At 46.4% G+C, this 22,273-nt stretch overlaps 1 protein-coding gene and 1 non-coding gene across 2 annotated transcripts in view; both read right to left on the reverse strand.

The window, feature by feature from the left end:
* Positions 1 to 22,273, reverse strand: part of SF3B3 (splicing factor 3b subunit 3) — a 45,870-nt gene that overhangs the window by 19,267 nt on the left and 4,330 nt on the right. Inside the window, exons 4-11 of the mRNA XM_070760565.1 lie at positions 17,904 to 18,076; positions 16,725 to 16,866; positions 16,063 to 16,175; positions 15,291 to 15,428; positions 15,096 to 15,199; positions 14,747 to 14,912; positions 11,517 to 11,612; positions 9,903 to 9,975 (exon numbers count right to left, since the gene is read on the reverse strand). Of these exons, the coding sequence (XP_070616666.1) occupies positions 9,903 to 9,975; positions 11,517 to 11,612; positions 14,747 to 14,912; positions 15,096 to 15,199; positions 15,291 to 15,428; positions 16,063 to 16,175; positions 16,725 to 16,866; positions 17,904 to 18,076 (1,005 nt within the window). The remainder of the gene's footprint in view (positions 1 to 9,902; positions 9,976 to 11,516; positions 11,613 to 14,746; positions 14,913 to 15,095; positions 15,200 to 15,290; positions 15,429 to 16,062; positions 16,176 to 16,724; positions 16,867 to 17,903; positions 18,077 to 22,273) is intronic.
* Positions 21,981 to 22,063, reverse strand: LOC139172703 (small nucleolar RNA SNORD111). The gene has a single exon (XR_011559922.1). It is a non-coding gene; the product is annotated as a small nucleolar RNA SNORD111 (small nucleolar RNA).

Consider the following 22,273-nt stretch of genomic DNA (forward strand, 5'->3'; position numbering starts at 1 on the left):
CCAGCACCCCTTTTGGGCCTAGCAAGCGCGGGAGGAAGCAAACTGGGAGCCAAAAGGGGCAGGGGGAGGCTGGAAGCAGGGGGAGGTTCTAACTTACCTTGCTGCCAGTTCGCTTCCTCCCGTGCTGCGTGGCAAAAACAAAGCCAAAAAACAGATGGCGACTGCATGCACAGCGCTAGAACTCGGCTTCTGTGCATGCCAGAAGGGAAAACAAATCAAAAGCAAAATAATTTTTTTTAAAAAATTAAAAGATGGTGGCGTGCACGGACCAGCACCGAGTGATCATCCTGACATCACCAGCGGGTCGCTGCCAGTTCAGGTGAATGGGTAGAAACTGGGGGAAACTAACCCCCAACTCAGGTGATCCAGTGGCAACCAAAAAACGTGCTGAGAGCTGGGGTGGCACAGCAGGTAGAGTGCTGTACTGCAGGCCACTGAAGCTGACTGTAGATCTGTAGGTCAGCGGTTCAAATCTCATCACCGGCTCAAGGTTGACTCAGCCTTCCAAGGTGGGTAAAATGAGGACCCGGATTGTGGGGGCAATATGCTGGCTTGGTTAAAAAGTGCTACTGCTAACATGTTGTAAGCCACCCTGAGTCTAAGGAGTAATTGAATAAATAAATAAATAAATTGAAGCTTTTTCACTTCTCCTTGTTCTCCTGCCCCAAGATCAAACCTGCTCAGAAAAGCTTCAGAATAAAAGAGTGGTAAAGGACCTTCTAGGTCATCTGAGTCTCAACTTGTTTTTTATAGTGTGGTGACCAAAACTGGATGCAGTATCCCAGGTGTGGTCTTACTAAGGCTTCATATAAAGTGGTATGGCTACCTCACTTGATCTTGACTGTATCCTTCTGTTAATGCAATTCAAACTTTTGGTTTTCCTTGCCTAAGTGTAGGACTTTACTTTTCTCTATATTGAATTTCATTTTGTTAGATAAGGCTCTGTGTTCAAGTCTGTCAAGACCCATCTGGATCTTGCGCCAATCTTCTAGGGCAGGGGTTGGTAAACTCGCAGCCTGTGGGCCAGATGCATCACGTGTTGGCCCTGTCACTGCCATGTTTAGCAAAGGGCAAAAAGTGCCCTATATGTAATGTGATGCCACCGTGACAATACAACTTTGACACCCTTGATCTGGGGTGTTGGCTATTCCTGCCACTTTAGTATCATCCACAAACTGATAAGTTCCCTTCCTATTTCCTCATCTAAGTAGTTTGAGTATAGACTTGGGCCTAAAACAGAGCTTTGTAGTACTCCACTGCTTACTTACCTCCTTGTGGATGTAGTACCATTAAGGACAACTCACTGACTAAAGTTTATCAGCCAGTTAAAAACCCATCTGATGGTAATGCCATCTATCCCACTTTTTTCTAGCTTACCAAGTAGATTGTTGTCTGCTCTGTCAAATGCCTTGTGGAAATCTAAGTATACTATGTGCACGGCCTTTCTTTGGCCTACTAATTCAGTCACTATGAATGAAACAAGATTGGTTTGGCACGATCTGAAAATGATCTTCAGAAAAGCTTTTGTCTGTCAGAATTCTCAGCAAAAAGTAGAAAACCCTATTGCGCAAAATGTATTTTTTAGTATCAACTGCTGAAATTGCTCTGGACTCTTCCATTCAAGAAGTTAAACAGACGGCTGTGATCCTTTCTCATTCTAAAACACTAAAAACTAAAAAAAGCCATGCAACTTTTGAAACGAGGAGTCCCACTCTCATGAATTGGCCCAAAAGATTCCTAAGTACAATTTGAAAATACATTTGGAATTTAGAAGGCCAGCGTATTCCAAGACCTCCTGCAGAGATCAGCAGGGGAGCCACAGAAGTCCCACCAGTGCTAACCAGCAAGATCCCTGCAATCCAGCAACACTGAAGAGCCATGCTTTGCCCAGCACCGCCCTTCTCTCTCTCTCTCTCCTCTCCTCCCCCCCCCCATCTCCCCCAAATTACAGCATTCAACTCCTCTGCTGTTATTTTACTGAAAGACCCTTCTGGGGCAAAGACTGAACAAGAAGGATCAGCTGGGCTTTTTGCAGTGGCATGGACCAGCTCCAGCCTCCTTGATTTGAGGATGTCTCTAGCTAGCCTGAAGTCATCTTCCCTGCCCCTCCTTCCCACCCCCCAGAAAAGATAAGCGGCTTTAATCTTTCTAAATCTCACTGAATAACAGAATTAGAAGGGACTTTGGAGGTTACTGCTAACATTTCACATATTTTTTTTAATATTAAGATGATCTATATATAGACCAATATGATAATTGTGTACAATTCATCCTGGTCCATTCTGTAGTTCTTCCAGTGCTAGAACTCAGCAGGAAAAAAACAGCTCCATTTAATTTTAGGTTGCCAGCAAGAACTGTTAACCAAAATCAGCTTTCACGAACTCTGCTCAGTCAAAAATTAGAGTTCAGAGTACTTCTCACTTGCTGGTCATTATGCCAAAGCTTGAAGAACTAACAGTTTCAAGAATCAGAATTATAACATGTTGCAGGCAGATGGTCCCAATATGTTAGATTTTGCCCACTGAGTTGTTAGGGAAAGTGAGAACTGAGAGTTCACACAAGAATTCAGCCCTAGTTCAAGTTCTAGGTATCACCTGAAGCTAAGAGATTGCTCACATTGGGCATACTGTCTTACTGATGTCAACAGGACTCACATCTACTTGACTGCAGATTGCCCATGCCTACTGGATTGTCTAGGTCAGGGATAGGCAAAGTTGGCTCTTCTCTGACATGTGGACTTCAACTCCCAGAATTCCTAGGCTAGCATGATTGGCTCAGGAATTCTGGGAGTTGAAATCCACAAGTCATAGAAACTTTGCCAACTCTTGGTCCAGAGTCTACTGGTAGACCTTTCAACAACTGGAAAATTTAAATAATTTTTAAAATCTGTTATCTTAGATGCTTGTAAAGGTTTTTCAAGATGTTAATTTCACTGTGGACCATTCTGACTACTGAAGCATAAAAGCACTCAAAAGACAAGTCAGCTATTCAACAGAAGAAACAGAAAAGAATTAACAAGATGGTGATCATCAAGCAGCCCAAGTCCTGTGTCAGGAGTATTTGTGAGTAGAAGGGCAAGGAACAAATGTGGAGGCAGAAGCCAAAAGTACTGAACAGCAGGATTAATACCACAGACAGACATCTGACCTATGGCAGCTACCCAAGGCTGCCCTTTGGCTTCTCTTCACTGAAGCAAAATGGGGAAATTCCAGAAGCAGGAACAGATTTGCAGAGATGCTCATCAACAGGTGAGTGGGAAAATGTGCAGGTACCCGGTAGAAGCACTAGTGCAGCCCAACCTGCCTTCAGTAAAAGGGGGGAGTGGGAAGCCACAATGAAAACAATAGGAAAGTGTTGCCCTCACTGTGAAGGATGCCATCAGGAAGAGCTTTCTTGTGGGAAAACTGCACACACAGGTGGGAAACCAAAGGATGCTTACAACATGGATAGTGATGATTTGGTAGTGGGGTCTTTGTAGCTCGGGAGGATGGCAGCTAAGAAAATACTGGAGCTGGATCCAGCTAGCCTGCTTTCTCCAGATGTGTGGATTTCAACTTCTGGAATTCTCAGCAATAGGACTGCCAGCTGAGGAACTCTAAAACAGGAAGCTTGGGGGTGCCATTGTACCACCTAAGAATTAGCTTAGAAGTTCTCTAATCATAGTACCTGTCTTAAATACACCCAAATTTTGGAATTCATGCACAAGATAGTTAATCTTGTGCATCCTGAATACAGATATATCAAGATTCCCAGGTTTTACAGAATATGGAAATGAACACATATTCTATCTATTAAAAAGGTTAGGAGACCCTAAGTATACCCAAACAGCACCACATCCTGTAGCTGCAAGTACACACCTGTGGGAGGAGATCAGCACCTCCACTGCCAGCCACCTGTGGAAGAAAACAGAAGGCTTGGTATTGGTAGTATCATAACCACATACCAGCCAAGGTTAGCATTTGTCCAGAATTGTGTAGACACCACAAAAGAGAAAATAAAGAACTTCAGAGTCGAAAAACAGAAGCAAACAGGATTATGACAGCACAAGCATCCCAGCTCTGGGTCATTAGCTCATGCCAGGAGGAAAAACCACTGAGAATTAGAGTGAGACATTCCAGGAAAAGCATTAGGAGAAACCCAATATTGACCCAGTCAAAGCTCCATCTCAGCCAATGGACTCCAGCATTTGGGAGCAGCAAATCTGATTCTACACTTAGCAATTTCCAACATCTTCCTGGGGAAATGTCATAGGCGTACAAGTAGTCTCCACTCCACGATCACCACTGAACCTGAAATTTCCACTGTACGTCATTGCAGTTGTTAAGCGGGTCACCAAGTGATTTGACTCAATTTTACAATGGTTATAAAGTGAATCATGATGGTCACTGAGTGCATCCATTCTTCCAAATGAGCAGGTTGCTAGAAGCTGGCAAAAAATGGCATAAAAACTCACACAACTGCAGGATGCTGCACCTGGTGATGGATGTGAGCCTTTTGCCAAGAGCTCCAAGGGCAACCACATGAATGGGGTGGGGGTGGTGCAGGCAGCAATCAGTGACGGGGGGGGGGGGGCTGCCATAACTTCAAACGGTCATTAAGAGAGGAATACCTATAGTTCTTACTCAGTGGCAGTGCTCATGCTACAAATCACAAGAGCAGGGAAATGACTTTATGCCAAAAAAAATATCTGCAAACTGGTTCACCCGCTCTCCGGGCATCTTTCCATCTTTCTTTCTTTCTTTCTTTCTTTCTTTCTTTCTTTCTTTCTTTCTTTCTTTCTTTCTTTCATATTTTTATTTATTTATTTATTTATTTATTTATTTTTATTATTTATTTATTTATATATTTATTTATTGGATTTGTATGCCGCCCCTCTCCGCAGACTCAGGGAGTATATAACAAAATCCAATACTAAAAACAGTTAAAAACCCATTACTGTATATCAAAACCAATCATACATACAAACATACCATGCATAACATTGTTAAGGCCTAGGGGGCAGAGGTGGGTTTTAAGCAGCTTACGAAAGGCAAGGAGAGTGGGGGCAATTCTAATCTCTGGGAGGAGTTGGTTCCAGAGGGTCGGGGCCGCCACAGAGAAGGCTCTTCCTCTGGGTCCCGCCAAGCGACATTGTTTGGTTGACAGGACCCGGAGAAGACCCACTCTGTGGGACCTAACTGGTCGCTGGGATTCGTGCAGCAGAAGGCAGTCCCTGAGGTAATCTGGTTCGGTGCCATGAAGGGCTTTATAGGTCATAACCAACACTTTGAATTGTGACCGGAAACTGATCGGCAACCAATGCAGACTGCGGAGTGTTGGAGTAACATGGGCATATTTGGGAAAGCCCATGATTGCTCTCGCAGCTGCATTCTGCACGATCTTAAGTTTCCGAACACTTTTCAAAGGTAGCCCCATGTAGAGAGCGTTACAGTAGTCAAGCCTTGAGGTGATAAGGGCATGAGTGACTGTGAGTAGTGACTCCCGGTCCAAATAGGGTTGCAACTGGTGCACCAGGCGAACCTGGGCGAACGCCCCCCTCACCACAGCTGAAAGGTGTTTCTCTAATGTGAGCTGTGGATCGAGGAGGACGCCCAAGTTGCAAACCCTCTGAGGGGGTCAGTGATTCTCCCCCCAGGGTAATGGACGGACAGATGGAATTGTCTTTGGGAGGCAGGACCCACAGCCACTCCGTCTTGTCTGGGTTGAGTTTGAGTTTGTTGACACCCATCCAGGCCCCAACAGCCTCCAAGCAGCAGCACATCACTTCCACTGCTTCGTTGACTGGACATGGGGTGGAGATGTATAACTGGGTATCATCGGCATATTGATGATACCTCACCCCATGCCCTTGGATGATCTCACCCAGCGGTTTCATGTAGGTATTAAATAGCAGGGGGGAGACGACCGACCCCTGAGGTACCCCACAAGGGAGAGACCTTGAGGTCGACCTCTGACCCCCCCACTAACACCGACTGCGACCGACCGGAGAGGTAGGAGGAGAACCACTGAAGAACAGTGCTTCCCACTCCCCACCCCTCCAGCCGGCGCAGAAGGATACCATGGTCGATGGTATCGAAAGCCGCTGAGAGGTCAAGAAGCACCAGGACAGAGGACAAGCCCCTATCCCGGGCCCGCCAGAGATCATCCATCAACGCGACCAAAGCAGTTTCCGTGCTGTAACTGGGCCTGAATCCAGACTGTTGAGGACCTAATCGGCTTCTTCCAAGGACCGCTGGAGTTGAAGCACCACCACCTTCTCAACAACCTTCCCCATAAAGGGAAGGTTGGAGGCTGGACGGTAGTTATTGAGCACGGCTGGGTCCAGGGTAGGGTTCTTGAGGAGGGGGCACACAAGTGCCTCCTTATAAGGAGCTGGAAAGGACCCCCTCCCCAAGGAGGCGTTGACAATCTCCTGGACCCAGCTCCGTGTCACCTCTTGACTGGCCGAAACCTTGGCTTGCTGGCTCTGAGTTTCAACAGAGAGGGAAGCTAGTCAGGATCCATGGACTAAGCCTGCGTCCCTTCCATTACGACTGGGGGTGGGGGCTGTAGGGCTGCTCAGTCTCAGCCCCTCCGGTTCTGGCCATTCTTGCTTCAGCTGCCGCAAAACCTGAGTCGGTGACTGGACTGAGGCCACACAGGAGGGATCTCCTTCCAGATTCATTTAAACAGCTCTGTCGAGCAGAGATTGATCAGGGATAAGAGGGAGCTGCCCATCAGCTGTGGAAAAATCCTTCAGAGCTGCCAAGAATTCCACTGGGTGGCCATTCACATCTTTCAAACACGCAGAGAAACCAAAGGGATCCCTCCGATGCCCAAGCTGAGGGCCTTAAGAGATCTGTGCTTGAAGAGAGGTGGAGTGGCAGTGATTGATTAAAAGTTTGGCCAGAAAGTGGCCTGTCTATTGGCCATGACAGCTGTCAGTGCCTTCCATATATACATAATATCTTCTTTGCTATAAAATAAAAACCAGTTCAAGAGTGGGCTCACATACATGTTTTAACAGTCATAACGACATATGCAAGATCATGTACACAACGGAGTCACAAAGCAACCCAAATTCCTCTTGCTCAGTACGTGGCTGTCACCCAGACAATAAACCTCGGACTCCCACCACCATCACCACCACCACCGCAAGACTGAAGAAGGCCCACTGCCAGGTCCCTGGGCTGCTAGCCAATCAGCAGAGGCGAAGCTTGTCTCTGCAGCTCCATTTCACATGCAGGCAGCCCCAATTGGCCATCTCTGGTACAGGCTTCAGGCGCCCAATCAGGGCCACCAAGGCAGGGACCTCAGGAGTGCAGCAGGGCCTGAATCCCAGGAGGGGCGGGTTCTGGAAGAACGGGACCGCCCACCTGTGCAACACTGTGGGCCAGGGCAGTGTCCCAACTGCCCTACCACTGCCACTGTCTGGAAGACCCTGGTGGAGCAGGAGAGGGGGAGGTCCACGAGATTATTAAGCCCTCAATGTCTGTCAGCATGTGAGTGACTTGGGAACAGGCATGATGGCTCCTCGGTCTAGTTCAGTGATGGTGGCATGTGGAACCATATCGGCTGGCACACGAGCCGTTGCCCTAGCTCAGCTCCAACGTACATGTTGGTGCTGAGTAGCTGATTTTTGGCTACAGAGGCTCTGGGAGGGTGTTTCTGTCTTCCAGAGGACCTTTGGGGGGATGGGGAAGGCATTTTTACCCTCCCCCAGCTCCAGGGAATCCTTTGGAGTCTGTGGAGGGCAAAACGAAAGCCTACTGGGCCCACCAGGAATTGGGAAACAGGTCGTTTCCTGCCTCCGGGGGGCGGAGGAAGCTGTTTTCCCCCTCCCCAAGTCTTGAATTATGGATGTGGGCACTTGCGCATGCATGATAGTGAACACACACGCTCTTTTGGCATCTGAGGACAAAAAGGATCACCATCACTGGTCTAATTTATCCCCTTAAGCCCACATATCCCACTGGAACTGACTGACTGCTCTTAACCCCTGGAGTCCCAGCCATCTCACCCAACTTCACCTTCTCATTTCAATATAACCGGAGCCCACAGCCACACAACTCCCCTCCCACCCTCAGGGTGGAGGCACCTTTGCCTCGTCTGTTCTGGCACTTCAGTGGGGAAGCCCCCCACCCTGCACCCCACGCTCTTCTCTGCTGCCTGGTTTATGAGCCAACTGCTATTCACAGCCACCTTCCGTTCTCTCCCCCTTACGCTCCATGCCAGCTGCTGTTCTTGCCCTGAGGCTCTCCCAGCAGCTAACCACACCCAGCGGCTTCCACCAGGTTTTCTTGGGATACCACACTGGCCACCTAAATTGGCTCAGCAGCTGCTTGGTCAAATGGCACTCCCCAAACGGCATCTAGAAGGTACACGCAATGGCACTCATCACTCACAACTTCTAACGTTTCCTGAAAGCAGGGAAAACAAAGCAAGACGAAGAGTCCAGTGCCAACTTCTTGCTGGGGCTTGGCCTTCATGAGTCAAAGCATTTTCCTTGGTCTTTGTCTATACGCCATCCATCCACCAATCCTCAAACCTCTTAAATGTTTTTCTACAAACCTATTTCTATTACTTAGGCAGCCTCATTACATACATACTGTATCACATTGCAAAAACATCCAGACACCCACAACGTAAAACAATTTTCCATCCTCTGAATCATCTCTGTGCCTGACACCATCTTAAATGGCCTATTTGAAACATAAAATATCTCTGAGCTAGCTGAGCCCCACTCCCCACCCACTTCTTCACAGCAAGTCCCTCTCGAGGGAGCCCACCAAAGAGAATCCCAGAGGCAGCACAATGGATGGAGGAGCAGCAGCCATTCCCCCAGCCTGGTCCAAACTTGCATCGTGCTCTCCGGCCGGCTCTTTATTAAACCAGAAACAAACCTGTGGAAGTGGGGCTGCCGTTCAAGGGAGACACGTGTCCCCCATCCACAATCCCACAGCAGCACCCCACAGTATAGCACAAGGTTCTAAATGCACTCACACACAGCCCATTGTAGACCTGCCCCAGTAACCCCAATCGGATACCATCGAGGCCTGCGTCGTCCTGGTTAAATCTGGCTTCTGCACTTGGGGCACTAACACTGGCTACAGAGACAAAGTCTGGCCATTCCCCAACTCTGGTGGACATTCCGACTCTAGAAGTCATCAAACTAAAATTTTAGGGGGGGGGAGGTGTAACCGACCCACTGTAATTTAACCTCCTATTGTCTGATCTAACTTGCAAACAATCAATCTTGTCTGAACTGATTTTCAATTTTGATTGACTGAACACCACAGGCTAATGTCCCATTAAGCAGACTGCTATGGAAAAGAAGGGCCGATCCCGATTTTCCAACCTGCTCCTACTAGGCAATCTACCCCAGCAGCTTCATTTAAATCGCAATCTGAGGTGTATTATGGTCACAACTAGAGACATTCAAAAGGCTTTGAGACAAAAAGTTTTGTATGCAGCCAGCCACAGGTGCCAACAAAAAAAAATTCTGGAGCTGCCCCTGTAACAGCCTGACCAAGCTGCTCTGGTTCTTGGCAATGAGCCCCAATGGGAATGGGTGAACAGAGTGATAAATAAACAGAGCCTTGTGAACTGGTTCCAAGTGCCAGGGAGAGCAGGGCAGGACCGAAGTGGCTGTGGAGGGAGGGAAAATGACTAAGGGGGTCCCAGGGTCCAGATAATGCTTTTGGGGGCACTTCAGGAGCCACGTTGGACCTACCAATTTTTACTCAAAAGCTGCAAGCTGTGGTGCCACGCACAGAGATTTGGGGAGAGAGTTGTGTCTTGCATTACCACGTTCTGATACTGCACTACCCCAGATTGGGTTGTGGGCAGACCGGCTGTGTCCGGATGCCTCAACTGAGCCAGGCACCTTCCCAGTTCTCTACACACACAAAAACTCTCTCTACCTTCAATGTGTCTCCTCACTGTCCACACGGCATTAGGATTACCGGGCAACTCCGAGACCGCCATTTCAGACACCTAGCAAGAGACAGAACAACAACTTAGAAAATGGAAGATTTGTGAAAATGAAATACTGTAGTGGCTAAAACAGCAAACACAAATGCAGCTAACTCCCAGATACACAAAAAACATTGGAAAAAACCCTAAAATTAGGGGTCATGTGGCCAGCATGACTAACACCGAAGGTGCACAGAATGCTGTGATCTTCCCACCAAAGGTGGTCCCTATTTTTCTACTTGCATTTTTTACATGCTTTTGAACTGCTAAGTTGGCAGAAGCTGAGACAAGTAACGGGAGCTCATTTGGTTACGCGGCAGGATTTGATTGACAAGCTCAACATCTTAGGCCCTGAGTCACCGCATCCCTTTACAGGAATGAATAGTAACTCAAGGCTTTTGGGTGCGACAAAATGGACAATACAAAACTAGCATCAGTACATGGTGTATCATATTCAGTTTGAGATTATGGATAAGATGAATTCGGCCAATGAACCTAATCTTGATTTGAAAATTGAACGGGTCCAAAGACGAGCTACAAGAATGGTGGAAGGTCTTAAGTATAAAACATATCAGGAAAGACTTAATGAACTCAATCTGCATAGTCTGGAGGACAGAAGGAAAAGGGGAGACATGATCGAAATAAATATGTTAAAGGGTTAAATAAGGTTCAGGAGGGAAGTGTTTTTAATAGGAAAGTGAACACAAGAACAAGGAGACACAATCTGAAGTTAGTTGGGGGAAAGATCAAAAGCAACATGAGATAATATTATTTTACTGAAAGAGTAGTAGATCCTTGCAACAAACTTCCAGGAGACCTGGTTAAATCCACAGTAACTGAATTTAAACATGCCTGGGATAAACATATATCCATCCTAAGATAAAAATACAGGAAATAGTATAAGGGCAGACTAGATGGATCATGAGGTCTTTTTCTGCCGTCAGTCTTCTATGTTTCTATCTGCGGGAACTGATTGGACGATGGGACAAGGTAAGAGGATATCTGTTAGTAGAATTCGAGACCAAGGTATAAAGAATAAATTAGAATTACTTTATAATATGGAAATAGATATATTGCTCTTGAGATAAAACGGTATATGGAAAATATGTCCCCTAGAGTTGGGAACGACTATTTTGGTGGAGGGCTATGAATGTTTGGTGGTAGGCACTTTAAACACTGAGCACATTGTTATGTGTTGTGTGAATATTTTACTGATATATTGTTATGATAAAAATCAATTAAAAATAAATTTAAAAAAATAAGGCCTTTAGGTGCTTCAATGTGGCTGGCAGCTGGTCTCCAAGACCCCAAGCAGTGACAGCCATCCCACCCCTCCCACCCACCCCCTCCCCTCCCGCAGGACATGCCAGAAGCTGGTCCTGCCTTCTAGCCCAAGAGGGCTCATCAAAGAGAGAGACTTGCAGCCTAGCACATAACGGAAACATGGAGGAAACAAAGGCAGCACTTCAGCCCTAGAGCACCAACTGAAGCAAAGGACCCATTCTCCACCTTGGGCTCCGTCTGTCGTATGGGGCTCCACACTCGTTCAGGCAGCTTCTTACCTCAAGGCCGTGTCTCAGGACCCTCAGAGACGAACGGGGGCCCCTTCCACACGCCACATATAGCTGAGGGGTATCTTCGTTTGCAAGATCAGCAATCTGCATGGAAATCCAAAAAACGGCAATAAGAAACCCAAACCCCCATCAGAGGTCTGCTGCTGCTTCTCCCCCAAAGCAGGAGACCAAGGCTGTGACCCTCCGATGTGATGGGAACGCAGACATGGCTTACACCTGGAGAATTTAGCAGTAGAATGGGCAACACACAGCAGGATTGAACTGTAAAAGATCCCTCTTTCCAGGCCCTGTCTCTGGCAGGAAAAGCCCATCCATCCTAACTTTAAACGTATCTGTGAGCTGCTCCGACTCTTCTGAGAAAGGCGGCATACAAATCTAACAAATAATAATATTGCAGCATCTGGCTTCTTTCTGTCAGGAAGTGCTATTTTGTTCGCTCACTGGCATGAAGGCCAAAGGAAGTTTCCTGTCACTCATGGCTACGGGCACAGAAATGGTTTCCTCCCAATCCCAACCATTTCGGATGTCCATATACTGCTGGCCTGGTCCAGAAACCCCTCGTCTCCAAAGTATGCCTCTAGGCAGCAAAGGAGGTCCCCTTACCACCTCTCAGTCGTGGGGCCCACACATGGAGCCTCTTCCCCAAGGACACTGGCCTAGCAGACCCCCACTGTTGCTCCTAAGTTGGTGGTACAGTTGATTGCACAGTCAGATGTTCAGATTATCTAACACTTTTGTCCATCTATCGAGTCTTTCCCAAGAACCTGGGGTGGGTGGTTGTTAATTAATGCTATTAAAAGTAGTGATACAAGGTGTAAGCTGTTCCAATTCTAAAGTTGCCTTTTAGAATTGACTGGTAGCAATTGCATCCATCTTGAGATGGTGCTCCAATGGCTTTCCAGGGGTTTTGGGGTTGCACCTAGGTGTCAATCCCTCTTGGTAGTATCTCTGCTTTTTTTTTGAGACAGATGTCCTGCTTCTGTTTGCAGGCCCTTGTATTTTGTGATTACCCCCACCCACCCCCGTTCTTTCTCTTCTATTCTGCTGTGCTGCCACGTCCACTATCCAGACTATTTTTGTCTTTCCTATTGACAATTGTTAAGTCTGGAATGATATGTGGCAAAGGTTTGAATTCTAAACTTTCACAGCACTTTAACTTCCATTTTCTACAATTGTGTCTATTTTGTGATCCCACCTGTTCTTGCTTGCAGGCAAATGGTATTTCTTGCGGATCTTCCATTACACCATTGTTGCCTTTTTGTCATGTCATTGTTTGTGGGCAGTCTGTGCCATCTTCTTGCAGCAGCTAAACAGGTGGACTGCTGCTTCTTCAACTGCTTTGCAGAGGCAGCCCTTGCGGTCAGTTGCTACCTGCTCAATTCTGGCTCTGCGTGCCTTTGTTCCCAAGGCTTAGCCTTATGCAGCTAGAAGGCGCTCCTCTGCCTCTTTCTTCAGCTTTCCTGCTCTTAGTCACTGCCAGCTCTCAATTAGGTGTGGTGGTGGTGGCATATAAATAACAACAACAATAGGATAACAAAGAAGATGCACTGAAGCTAGCGCACAATGGAGGCTTATTGAATACCAAACTGTCCTACAAGAAAGACCAAATGAAGAATAGCAAAGAGACATGGCATGGTCAGCAGGCACACACAGTCTCTTTGCTACTCTTCATTTGGTCTTTCTTGTAGGCCAATTTGGTATTCAATAAGCCTCCATTGTGCACTAGCTTCAGTGCATCTTCTTTGTTATCCTATTGTTGTTGTTATTTATATGCCACCCAAGTCCAGGTAACTTTGGGCATTTAAAAATTATTTAAAACATGAAAAACAAGACATTCAAAACAGCACGAAAGCAAAAAAAAAAAGTTTTGGCAAGGTAACACAATGTGAAAACAAAAGAACACAAAATAGGTTCAAAGGGGGCCTCAATCATGCTGGCCAAACATCTTCAAGTCCCTTCAAAATACCAGCAGGATGGGAGCCATTCAGGATTTGAGACCCTCACTTCAGAGGGCGGGTGCTCTAACAGAACAGGCAGATGGCCCTGCTTCATTCAAAGACTAAATCGTACAAGACAGAGCTGCCCAGGCAGAGTTTCATACAGAACATCATGAATTGGCAGAAGCCAACCAACAACTGGTGCAGCTCACAAAGTAGAGAAGTTATGCAGGTATATGGAGGAATGCTCATTACTGCCCATAACTTAGAGCAGTGTTTCCCAACCTTGGCAACATGAAGAGATCTGGACTTCAAATCCCAGAATTCCCCAGCCAGCATTTGCTGGCTGGGGAATTCTGGGAGTTGAAGTCCAGATCTCTTCAAGTTGCCAAGGTTGGGAAACACTGACTTAGAGAACTTCTGAGTCAACCCCCTCCCCTCTGGAATCACCCCCCCCCCCCCAGTCGCTCTCTCCCCCGCTCTCTCCAAATAGCATCCCATCCTAATGACTTCCAGGAGTTATTGAGAACTGACTCTTCTTCCAGATCTTGGGGCAGGTTGATGGTTCAGTCCTATTTGGACGAGTTTTTTTTTTAACTGAGATGTATCTCTTTGGGATACTTATGAATTATTTTTCTATTGTACTGTTTGGAGATTTTTTTCACCATTTTTCAAAAATTAAAAATTATGGTTATTGTCTTTCTGAACTCTTTTTTGCATTTCATCTTGAATAGTAAATATATTTTCATTGATGTATTGTTTGTAAAGTATGTAATATTTAGTGTTATGTATAAGAATTCGTAGAAATTAGTTTTATTTGCTAAATAAAATGGCTAGTCATTACAAAAATACCCTGGGAATAAACTGAAAGGAATTATTCCTTAACAATCATAAAAAAGGAAATGTATCTCACCATTTTAATAGTGAAGTTTGAAATTACTACTATAGGGAGGAATACTACTATAGGGAGGAAATGTGTATTGGCACGATGAACACCCAGGATAAAATCCAAATGTTACAACTGTAACATAGCTTACGGACTCCTTGAGTAGACAAAAAGGGCTGGTTGCCTGACATACTTAAAATATGGGGTTGTTCATCTTGAACACAAATTAACCATTTGATCCCCTAAATAAGGAAGACAGCAGCCACTCCAGGGACAAATCTCCAGCAGCAGAGAGCCTGGACGGCACTTCTGACCTACGCTGGGGGTCTACCAACTCCTGCCCCAGCAGCGAACTCGGCACCACCCTTGCCATCCATGTGGCAGAGCAATGTTACCTGGCAAGACAAAATTGGAGAGAGACTGTCCAGTTCATCCACCAAGACCAGGTTTTTAAGAGGCCGGGGCTGGAAGAAGAAGGTGTCCCCCTCCTCCAGAGGCATGGCAGAGGAGAACTCGGGCTCATCGTCATCATCTCCCAGGTGGGCAATCTGGTAGAGGTAGCTGCAACGGAAGAGGGGCAGGAAGGGCCTTTGTGTCAAACAAGGTGAGAGGGCGAGGCTCCCGCATAGCCTTTCTCGGCCTTCCCATGCCCCAGAACAGGAGACGGTGGAGCTGGATGCCAACCAAAAGCCCTTCCAGGCACGCCTCTTGCTTTGAAAGGGAGACACTGGAGGGCCTACTTACTGGTTTCCAAACTCAGAAGCCACAAAGAGAAAGCCCGTTTTCAGCACACACATGGCTGCAGCCACAGGAACAGTGTCAAAATACTTCAGCCGAATTTCTGTGACCTGAAACCAACACAGAGGCATTTCTGCTATGAGACGGTCCAGGTGAGTTTTAGGTCTCTCTTTCCCTCAAACTAAGTGCGCTCAGACTTACCATGTCCTCATCGGTCTCCAAGGTGATTTTAAAAATGTCACCCTGCTCTGTTTGAGCTAAGAAAAAAAACATAGACTTGGTCTTGTGGGTCGCAGAGCAGACAAAGATCATGCCTCTCTCAGGGTCGTCCAAGTCATTCTGTCAAAAAAAAAAAAAAGGAGGGCCAGGTTAGGGGTTGCAGTACAAAGGCTGGCCTGGAGGGACCAAAGCCAGCTGTTTAAGAGCATGGAAGAGGAGCATCTGTCTGCATTTCTGAAGGGCCTGGAATCAATGAGAGGGAAAAGGGCTAGAGACTGACACCTTGATGAGATGAGCTCCTCTTCCCTTCTCTTTGGAGGCCCTAAAAGACTTGACCCCTCCAGGCTCCCCAAAGAGAGCATACGCAACAATGCTCTCCTCCTTCTCAAGAGTAGCTTTCCAGGTCCTCTTTATCAAGGCCTTGGTTATCCTTACAGGGAGATTTGAGGGATCCAAGACTCTTGAGCATGATAAAGACTCAAAGGGCAGTCATCAATGATGCAATTATCAAGGCCACGATTTTCTATATTCTTACATGTTTGGGAGAAATCTGGAGCTTTTATATTTTTAAAAAAAACATTGTAACTATTACAAGAGCTTGCACTGAGCAATTGTTTTCCCTAACTATTTCCTACCATTCTCCTTTTCCTCCAAGGACTGCAGAAATAAGGTCTAAGAATACATTGGGATTTTTTTTTTTTTTGGGGGGGGGGGGGTTGATGTTTTTGGAAGAGTAAAGGTCACAAGTACTTACCCTCCTCCGGGGAATTGGACATCGAATATCTGGCTGGTCACCAAAGTTTTTGTAGGTAATGTAATTTTCAGAGCAAATCAGTACCCCACTCGGACCATCGGAGCCTCCAGGAACTATAGAATACGGTCATGAGAATGGCCAAAGGACAAAAGGAGTCAGTTCAGTTTTTTCCCCCTTTTCATAAAAAAGGAAAATTCTTTCTGGCAACATACATTAAAGTTCTTTCTGCAAAAAGATTGAATGGTGAACATCAAAGGGGCTCCACCTATCCTTTCAAGTTTTCACCTATCATTATTAGAGGTCAATGATAAAGACCGGGTGAACCACAGCAAGGGAAAAGTATTCAGAGGCCGGAAAAATAATTTTCTGGAGCAGCTTTTTAGCTTTTCAAGAAAGAGACTTTGGGGAAAGTGCAAAGAAGAGCAACTAAGATGATTAAAGGCCTGCAAACTAAAACATATGAAGAAAGGCTGCAGGGTTTGGGTTTGCCTATTCTAGAGAAAAGAGGACTAGACACACTCAAGCTGTTGAGGATGAAACAACACAAATAAGATTTTATTAAAGATTTTCTGGCATGCACAAAGCATAAGACAAATCTTTCTCTATGTTTCTGAATGCTGTATTATGTACCTTTTCCCTACAAGGGCTGAAAAAGAGGGTACCTGTTATTAGAAAATTGCCGTGTTCTTCCAACGGTTCGCTGTATTTCCTGACCACGTGATTCAAACCCAAGTCTAACTCATAAAATGTCAACGTCTGCTGGGTGTTTGCTGCAGCTTCCCCAGTGGGGTCATTGTCAGCTTCCTAAGGGGGAAAAATACCATTTATTTCACAGGTGAAATTTAAAAAGAATAAAGTATTCAAAAGTACAATATGACAAGGACATGGCTAGGGGAAAGCACACTCGGGATGTTTACAATCACCCATAAAAACTGGCATCACTCAAACAGATTGAAGGGCCCCGCTCTGTGCCATCCGCTAAGGCCTCTGCAGAGCCCAGCCATCCAGAGTGTCCAGTGCAAGTGACCCCAACTTTACTTCTCCACTTCAGACCACACAGGCTCAGAAGCCGCATCAGGCAAACTCCTCTGCCCCAATGCTCTGTCGCACAACTCTGAGCTGCAGCACAGGCGGCTCCTTTCCGCTGCTTCTCAGGAATGGCCATTTCTGCCGCAGGTGGGAGACAGCTATAAACAGCAGTAACGACACTGAAGGCCTCACCCTCCACAAGCGCTCCATCTCGCTGAAACCATCAAGTGGGGCCCATTATCACAACTGTGGACAACTCCCCTCTGTGTGTGCTTTGAAGGATTACGGGGGTGCGTGTGACATTTCACAATTTGGCCAGAAGTGTTTCGTGTGGTACATAAAGCACCCTTTCCAAGACCATTGTAGCTTTGATCAGTTATTAAATGATATTTGTAAGCCAAGAGTAGCCTCAGCAGAGACAAGCAGCACAGGATCCCAGAAGCCATGGAAATGGATCCAGGCTGACGTTTTCATTCTGTCCATTCTCCTCCCAATAGCTGCAGCTGCTGTCACCACCACACAGGTGGGACGGGGTAGGGGGTGGGGGTAGAGATTCCCCTTCCAAGTCAGCACCGGCACCCCACAATCCCAAGCTAAACACATATCCCCACTAACCTCAAAATGCAGACAGGGTTAACAACTGCACTCAGTAGAATAATCTCTCCTATGTGCTAAAGAAGAATGCACTTGGATTGCAAGCCCACGAAAGCAGCCCTTTCACAACTACAAGGCAACTACCGGCATTAATAATGTCAGCAAGCTGACCTAACACCGAACTAGCTATTTCAGAAGTCATTTGAGAGAGACGTTACCTCGTAATCCATTTCCAGGCAAGCAAACATGGGATTTTCAAACCCAACGTCGACTCCAACCACATGATAAACCAAGGTGTTGGCCTTGTGGGCTTCCAGGGGAGAAGAAATGGTGAGCCGAGCAGCTGCATCTCTGTTCAGAATGTACACGAGTTTCTGCTTCTCAATGGCACCTGCAGGCAAAGAGAGGAAGGGCTGAAAGGGAAGGTGGGAGCCTCTCCCGCTCGGCCTCTCAAGACTCCTCAGGCCAGCTGAACGCCTCATCTGGGGTCTCCTTGCCCTCCCAACACCTTGATCAGACCGCAGAATAACAGAGTTGCAAGGGCCCTTAGAGGTCACCCAGACTGCTCCTTTAAATTAATACGTTTAGTTTTCCATCAAAATCTTGTCCAGTAAATACCGTGGTACCTCTACTTACAAACTTAATTTGTTCCGTGACCAGGTTCTTAAGTAGAAAAGTTTGTAAGAAAAAGCCATTTTTCCCACAGGAATCAATGTAAAAGCAAATAATGTGTGCAATTGGGGAAAGCACAGGGAGGGTGGAGGCACTGTTTCCTCCCAGGAGATTCCTAGAGAGGCCCCACGGAGGCTTCTCCCTGCCTTTTCCATCCCTCTTTCCTCCGAGGAGATTCCTAGAGAGGCCCCATGAAGGCTTCTCCCTGCCTTTTCCATCCCTCTTTCCTCCGAGGAGATTCCTAGAGAGGCCCCACAGAGGCTTCTCCCTCCCTTTTCCATCCCTCTTTCCTCCCAGGAGATTTCTAAAGAGCCCCCATGAAGGCTTCTCCCTGCCTTTTCCATCCCTCTTTCCTCCCAGGAGATTTCTAGAGAGGCCCCATGAAGGCTTCTCCCTGCCTTTTCCATCCCTTTTTCCTCCCAGGAGATTTCTAGAGAGGCCCCACAGAGGCTTCTCCCTGCCTTTTCCGGTTACAGTTTCGGAGGCTAGGGTCTGTAAGTGGAAAATGGTTCTTGAGAAGAGGCAAAAAAAATCTTGAAATTTTGGACTTTCTTATCTAGAAAAGTTCTTAAGTAGAGGTGTTTGTAGGTAGAGGTATCACTGTACAGTATATGGTTAAAATAGGGTCTCTTTCAATAATCCACAGATGTGTATCTGAGACATATAGAGGAAGCAAAGCTAATGTGCCACTGAAAGAAAAGGTAATCACACCAGAGGAAGTTTTAATGCAGAGGCTTAATCTGTCTGTGCCCTGCCAAGAGACACATCACCACCGCTCCTCTTACAGCCAGTGTCATAATGGGCAGAAGGAGTAACTTTGAGGAAAAAGAAGAAGAGCCACTACCAAGATAATGGTCAGAAAAAAAAGAAATCTAAGTCTAGCTGAGTGGGTGTGTCAGGCAAGGCCATCCTGAGCTCTCACAAAGGCCGAGGGGCGGGAGAGCGTGCAAGATTCTATTGCTAGAACCTTAAAATAAAAATCATATTAGATCTAATGACTTGCTTTTCTACTTTCACCAAGCCTGAACAGCTGATATTGATCTTGCAAAGTCTGAATGGGCTTTCTGCTCCCCCACCTCTCTATAGTCTTGGTAGCAGCGCTTCTTCCTGTTCACAGCTGAAAATAATAAGCACACTTTCCATTTAAAAAGTCCAAAGTGCCTAAAGATTGCAGCCCCTCTCTAGGATCATAAATGGGATGCAGGTATTTTGGGGGGGGGGGGGGCAGACAGTGTGCAGCCACAGAAGTGGCTTTTCATGAGCATCTTGAACCATAAACTTCCCCAATGGAATTGATTCTTCAGCACACTCTTCTCAATATGCGGTTGCTTGATGTGAAAAAACTCAAGCCTAGACTACTTCATAAAGCTTAAGCAACACATTCAAATTGTGGAAAGAAACATACAGTATTTCTCCTGGAATGCTGGAAGCAACAGGACTGAGCAGGACACAGGGAAACCGAACTACCCGACAAAGAGGAAACTGAATTCCATCGAGTCCTCGGTGGGAAGGGAACGTGAAGGCCTTCTCGCCCAACCTCCTCCTCCTCCTCCCCAGACAAATGGCTGCCCATCTCCTGCTTTAGTCTGCAGTGGCAGAGCCTTCTATGATTGTTCCACCGCTTCCTAGCCCTGACGGTCAGCTAATGTCTCCCTCTGAAGCTTCCACTGCTGACTCTTGTCCCATAAACTCAGGCACCGTGGAGAATGAATCCACACCTTATTCCCTGTGACAAGAGATCAAAGACCAGACAGATTTGCGCTGGTCCTGCTCTTTCCTCCAGGGCCACGTCTGGGTGATATTGGTTAAGAGGGGGAAGATTTAACCTGCACCCCCAAGTCTGTAGGCTGCCAGGGACTCTGCATTCTCCCTACTCCTATTTAACATCAACACAAAATTTCTGAGTCAGGTCACTGACCAATGGGGCCAGATATTACTAGCTAGCTAGTGTACCTCTCTGCCCTGAGTGGAGACAGGGATCTTTCCTGGTATCTGGGGGTTGTGGGTGTGTGGATCAGGGCTTCAGATCGAGGGGTCTGTGGGCTTTTCACTAACCCCCACCCTCCCCCATCCAGTAACGCTCCCTCTTTTATGGAGTTGCCCTATGACAGACTGAACGGGTGCAGGATTTGGGAGAACCTGCAGTGCACCAATGGTGTCCTTTCCTGGGACAGAAGGGATATGGTCCCTCACACTCGGCTCACTCCCCACAGAACGGATTGCATCCACTCTATATGGGGCTGCCCTTGAAGGCCACTCAGAAGGTGCTGCTGGGCCAGAATGCAGGGGCTCAGGAAATGAGGAGGGCTTTGTAGTTTCTCCATCTTTCCTATCTGAGCCATGCCGACTTGCAGACGACTTCTAAGTACTGTACAGTAGAACCTCTGGTCACAAACACTTTTGACCACAACCAAAACAACACACCCAGTGGCCAATTTCCCCTTTTGCACCTTCTTTGTAAGCACCAAATTTCCAAAATTAGGTTTGGGGCCACAAACAAAGTTATGGAACAAATTATGGGTGTGACCGGAGGTTCTACTGTATAAAGTGCTTTCAGGCCTTTTCTGCCACTGAGCTCAGATTGGCCCCAAACCTGCTGATCTTCTGGAAACCCTTGAAACATAGACTGTGGATCTTTTGCATCTCATTTGGAAAGCAAGGACCCAGAGCATGGAGGAAGAATGGAGAGGCACACATTGCAAGATGCTTGAGGTCCAGTGTGAAGTTTCCACAGTCTGTGTTGATTTGGGGAGCCATGTCATCTGCTGGTACTGATCCACTGTCCTTCATTAAATCCAGGGTCAGCACAGCCGTCCACGGAAGATTTTGGAGCACTTCATGCTTCCTTCCACAGCCAAGCTTTCTGGGGATGCTGAATTCAATTTTCCAGCAGGACTTGGCACCTGCCCACACTACCAAAAATACCTGGTGCAATGACCGTGGGATTATTGTGTTTGATTGGCCAGCCTATACAGAATCTATGGGGCATTGCCAAGAGAAAGAGATGAGACCAAACAATGCAGAAGAGCTGAAGGCCGCTATTGAAGCATCCTGGTCTTCAACACCTCAGCAGTGCCACAGGCTGATAGCTTCTATGCCACACCACACTGAGGCAGTAATTGCTACAGAAGGGGCCCAAACCAAGTTCTGAGTACATATACATGCTTATACTTTTCAGAGGTCCAATATTGTTCTATGTACAATCCTTGTTTTATTGATTGCATGTAATATTCTAATTTTCAGAGAGGGTGGATTTGGGGTTTTCAAGAGCTGTACCCTATAATCATCTCAATTACGACAAATCACAGCTTGAACTTTCTTGCTTTGCATGTAATGAGTCTCTCTCATATATTATTTTCATCCTTTAAGTCGCATTACTGAACTAAATGAATTTTGGCACGCTAATTTAATTTTTTGAGTTTCACCTGTAGCTCCTCATTTAAGTCATTTATGGAAAGGTGAAGAGCACAGTGTCCTGGCCCGAATCTTGAGGTCACCAACTGGATACATCTCTCTCTCTCTCTCTCTCTCTCTCTCTCTCTTTCAATCCAGTGTTCCTTCATACACTGAATCTAGTTTCTGTCACCAAGATGTATTTAAAAGCCAATAAGTAATTATCACAAATACCTGATCAGAAATGGATCCAAGTTTCTCCATAGCTTATTTCAGAGAAGAGACATGAATTCCTAATCATCATTTCAGGCCAAACTGTTGGTTTTTCAACTGATTCCATAGAAAATACTCTTGTGAACACTGGCATTTGCATTCTACAAGTCAGCTACGTCCTGATCTTGTTTTCAGTTATTTCGGGAAATATGTCTTTCTGCAAAATCCATGAATTCTGGTTGCAACCACCATGCACTATCCCCCCAAATTTTATGATGGCACCTTTGGTACTTTTTCAAAAATCCAAACA

The sequence above is a fragment of the Erythrolamprus reginae genome, chromosome 9 (assembly GCF_031021105.1).
Source record: "Erythrolamprus reginae isolate rEryReg1 chromosome 9, rEryReg1.hap1, whole genome shotgun sequence".
Lineage (NCBI taxonomy): Eukaryota > Metazoa > Chordata > Lepidosauria > Squamata > Dipsadidae > Erythrolamprus > Erythrolamprus reginae.